General features: G+C 44.5%; 1 protein-coding gene across 1 annotated transcript; it reads left to right on the top strand.

Moving 5' to 3' along the window:
• The first annotated feature begins 249 nt into the window (after positions 1-249).
• Positions 250-3289, top strand: PURA (purine rich element binding protein A). Its single transcript, XM_087816338.1, has one exon. The coding sequence runs from the start codon at positions 250-252 to the stop codon at positions 1222-1224; it is 975 nt and encodes a 324-aa protein (XP_087672464.1). The 3' UTR covers positions 1225-3289.
• Positions 3290-3794: the final 505 nt, after the last annotated feature.

Genomic DNA, 3794 nt, shown 5'->3' with positions numbered 1-3794 from the left:
CACGTGCCCCGCGGGCGGGTGGGCGCGTACAGTAGGGCGCCCTGCTACTGTACTGGGGAGTCAGTGCCCTGTTACCGGGTCTCGTCTGTCTCGTCTCTCCCGCAGATCTCGCGAGAGTGGCTGACTGGCTGTGGGGGTTGCGGCGGCAGCAGGCGGAGCCGGGGAGGGAAAGCAGCGGCGGCTGAGGCGACTGAGGCGGCGGCGGGCGGAGCGGCAGGCGGCGGCGGCCAGGCGGCGGAGCGCAGCATCATGGCGGACCGAGACAGCGGCAGCGAGCAGGGTGGTGCGGCGCTGGGCTCGGGCGGCTCCCTGGGGCACCCGGGCTCAGGCTCGGGCTCCGGCGGGGGCGGTGGTGGCGGCGGGGGCGGCGGCGGCAGTGGCGGCGGCAGTGGCGGCGGCGGGGCCCCGGGGGGGCTACAGCACGAGACGCAGGAGCTGGCCTCCAAGCGGGTGGACATCCAGAACAAGCGCTTCTACCTGGACGTGAAGCAGAACGCCAAGGGCCGCTTCCTGAAGATCGCTGAGGTGGGCGCGGGCGGCAACAAGAGCCGCCTCACTCTCTCCATGTCAGTGGCTGTGGAGTTCCGCGACTACCTGGGCGACTTCATCGAGCACTACGCGCAGCTGGGCCCCAGCCAGCCACCCGACCTGGCCCAGGCACTGGACGAGCCGCGCCGGGCGCTCAAGAGTGAGTTCCTGGTGCGCGAGAACCGCAAGTACTACATGGATCTCAAGGAGAACCAGCGCGGCCGCTTCCTGCGCATCCGCCAGACGGTCAATCGGGGGCCCGGCCTGGGCTCCACGCAGGGCCAGACCATTGCGCTGCCCGCACAAGGGCTCATCGAGTTCCGTGATGCTCTGGCCAAGCTCATCGACGACTACGGAGTGGAGGAGGAGCCGGCAGAGCTGCCCGAGGGCACCTCCTTGACTGTGGACAACAAGCGCTTCTTCTTTGATGTGGGCTCCAACAAGTACGGTGTGTTTATGCGAGTGAGCGAGGTGAAGCCCACCTACCGCAACTCCATCACCGTGCCCTACAAGGTGTGGGCCAAGTTCGGACACACCTTCTGCAAATACTCGGAGGAGATGAAGAAGATTCAAGAGAAGCAGAGGGAGAAGCGAGCTGCCTGTGAGCAACTCCACCAGCAGCAGCAGCAGCAGCAGGAGGAGACCGCCGCTGCCACCCTGCTACTGCAGGGTGAGGAAGAAGGGGAAGAAGATTGATCAAACTGAATGGAAAAAAAACCCATACACGTGCATACACACACACACACACACACACACACACACACACAGCCGCACACAGAGAAAATATACTGTAAAGAAAGAGGAAAAAAGAAAAAGTAAAAAAGAAAAAAAAAACCAACTTAACTCCAAGGGAGCACCACCCACAGAACCTCCACCAACTGACAGTTTCTCTTCTTGACTTGCCACCCATCGCTGGATGTTGTCCACTTTATCCACCATATAAAACAGTAAGCAGCTGCTAAAACAAAAAAAAAAATACAAAAAGTAATAACATTATATGAACTGTGTTTCCTACTTGATTAAAAATATAAAGAACTGAGTGTTTATTTCCCTAATTAACCAAGAACTTTTGTACACGTTTAAGCTATTATTATTAAAAGTGTTTGCAAAATGGTCAAGATTATAATATTGCTGAATTATATAAAAGTCCTTTTCATGTTGAGCTAACATTTGACTTTAGCACAAAAAAGAGATATTTTAGAACACGTAAAATAATATTTTTAGTTTTTCTCATTTTGTTACCAAATTTCAAACCTTACATGGAGGTTATTATAGTATATTTGACACCCTATATACCTGTGATTAGAGATGTGTATATATATGAGGGCTAGGCATGCTGTGTGTCTGAGCTTTGTCTAAATGTTATGCAGAAGTTTGTAGAGTTAAAGGTACGTAGGTTTAATTCATGCAAGGTAAACAATAAGTGCTCTCTTTTATACAATATGCATTGCATCTGGACCTTAAACATATAAAAATGGTCAGTGAAACTTCTGTGAACATGAAGAAATTATTAAAAAAGGCATTTAAATGAAATTTGCTAAGTTGTGATTTTTACGGTTGGAACCAAAGTTATTCAGATAGCAAAAGGAAAAAGAGAAAGAGAGAAAAAGGAAATCTCCCATAATATTTTTCTGCATCTGTTTGCTTTGACCAAGTAGGTGTTTTGTCATTATTGTGTATATGAGATGTACTTGTATCGTTCATAATATATTTTTTTTATTATGTGTAGAAAGATTTTAAAAACTAACGTGCAGCAATTTCCAGTGAACCTGTACTTGGACATCAGGTAGTGAGTCTATTTGTGGTCACTAGCACTGTCTCCTAAACTTGTAAGAGGTCTGAAGCTATCCTTTGGTTTTTGCCAGTGCTATTAACTTATGTAGACCTGTTAAAAAGCAGAGCAACACAATTACAGTTATCCTACTGAGCCATGGATTCTGAGTTTCATTTTAAAAGAGAAAGCCAAGTTAAGTTGGTATATGTAAAGGATTTCCATGTAGCTGTGGTGCTAGTTATTACTGGCTACATTATATGCTAAGTGTATTTGTGTTCCCCAAGTGTACAAGCCTTCTATCAAAAGTATGTTCTATAATTCATATATTCGAGGTGTAGGGTATGAAAATGGAAAGCTTAGGAGAGCACTTTACTAATTTGGTGTCCTCCAAACTGAAATTGTTTGTAACGATAGTCTTTTTACAGGTTTTCATTTAAAGATGTTTGTGTGCTTTTAATTGACAACTAACTTCTTGCTGCTGTATAGTAAAATATTAATATATTTTTATCATTAAACTGCTGCATGACTATCATCTTTGAGTGAAGAGAAAATGTTATAAAAAAAAAAAGATGCCTTAAACAGTACATTTTGGTTTGGAGTTCTGTAGAAAGCTTTTTTGTTTCTGTTTTGTTTTTTGGTTTTTGTAAAATGGACCTGTTTGACAGAGAGAGTTCTGGGGATGGAATTGTTTCTTGGCAAATCCAGACATTTAGATCTAACTGCTGTATGTAGGAGACATCACCTGTAGGAGCTGGAAGGTGTCAGTGCTTCTCGTATTGTAAAGCATTGGCCTAGGAAGGTGAAACAGTTGTCTTTTTGAAGGATTTTTTTTCTGCTGGTTCTTTGGGTTTGATTTGATATTTTTAAGCTCCCTGGTTGAGTGTGTTGTCTTTGTTTTTGAGATCTACTGTATGTGTTGAATAACAAGCTATTTCCATTGTACTGTGCATTTTCCCATTAAATTGTTTGCTTTTAATATTCATACAATGTTAAATATGAGGTGACCGTACAATAGTTAGGAGTTTCTTTACTTACAAAAATCACTGGAAATGATTAAATTGCTTTTCCCCTTTCCCCAAGGTGCATTTTTCTTATTTCCATATAGTAAAGTTGAGCTTTTACAGTGCATAATGTGACATTTGGAATGCTTATCAACTGCATGTAAACATTAATAACCTGCACTTTTTTGTCTTACGGTTTGTTGAGCTGTTTTGTTCACTGTACTTTAACTGTGATATGGAAAAGACTGCATTCTCTGTGCTGTTACTAGTTAGGAAAGAGAATTGCTTTGATTTTGTCTCTTGTTTACTATAGCTTCTTAAAGTTAAGCCTTGTACTACAGGTTGTTGGAGTACTCCTAGATCAGTGTTTTATAGTAGCCAGCAATAAGTAGTGCAAGTCAACAAAAACACAGCAAACTTAGGCAAAGTGTCCTTTCTTTGAGATGCGAGTTCTTTCATGAGGTTTTCTTTAGGGTCAGAGTTACCTAAAG

The sequence above is a fragment of the Miniopterus natalensis genome, chromosome 4, assembly GCF_054644295.1.
Source record: "Miniopterus natalensis isolate mMinNat1 chromosome 4, mMinNat1.hap1, whole genome shotgun sequence".
Taxonomy (NCBI): Eukaryota; Metazoa; Chordata; class Mammalia; order Chiroptera; family Miniopteridae; genus Miniopterus; species Miniopterus natalensis.
Note: the sequence above shows the minus strand (reverse complement) of the source record. Positions and strands in the feature narration are given on the sequence as shown.

What these genes read in the sequence shown, in the direction of transcription:
- PURA (XM_087816338.1), top strand. Translation starts at nt 250, where the DNA reads ATGGCGGACCGAGACAGCGGCAGCGAGCAGGGTGGTGCGGCGCTGGGC.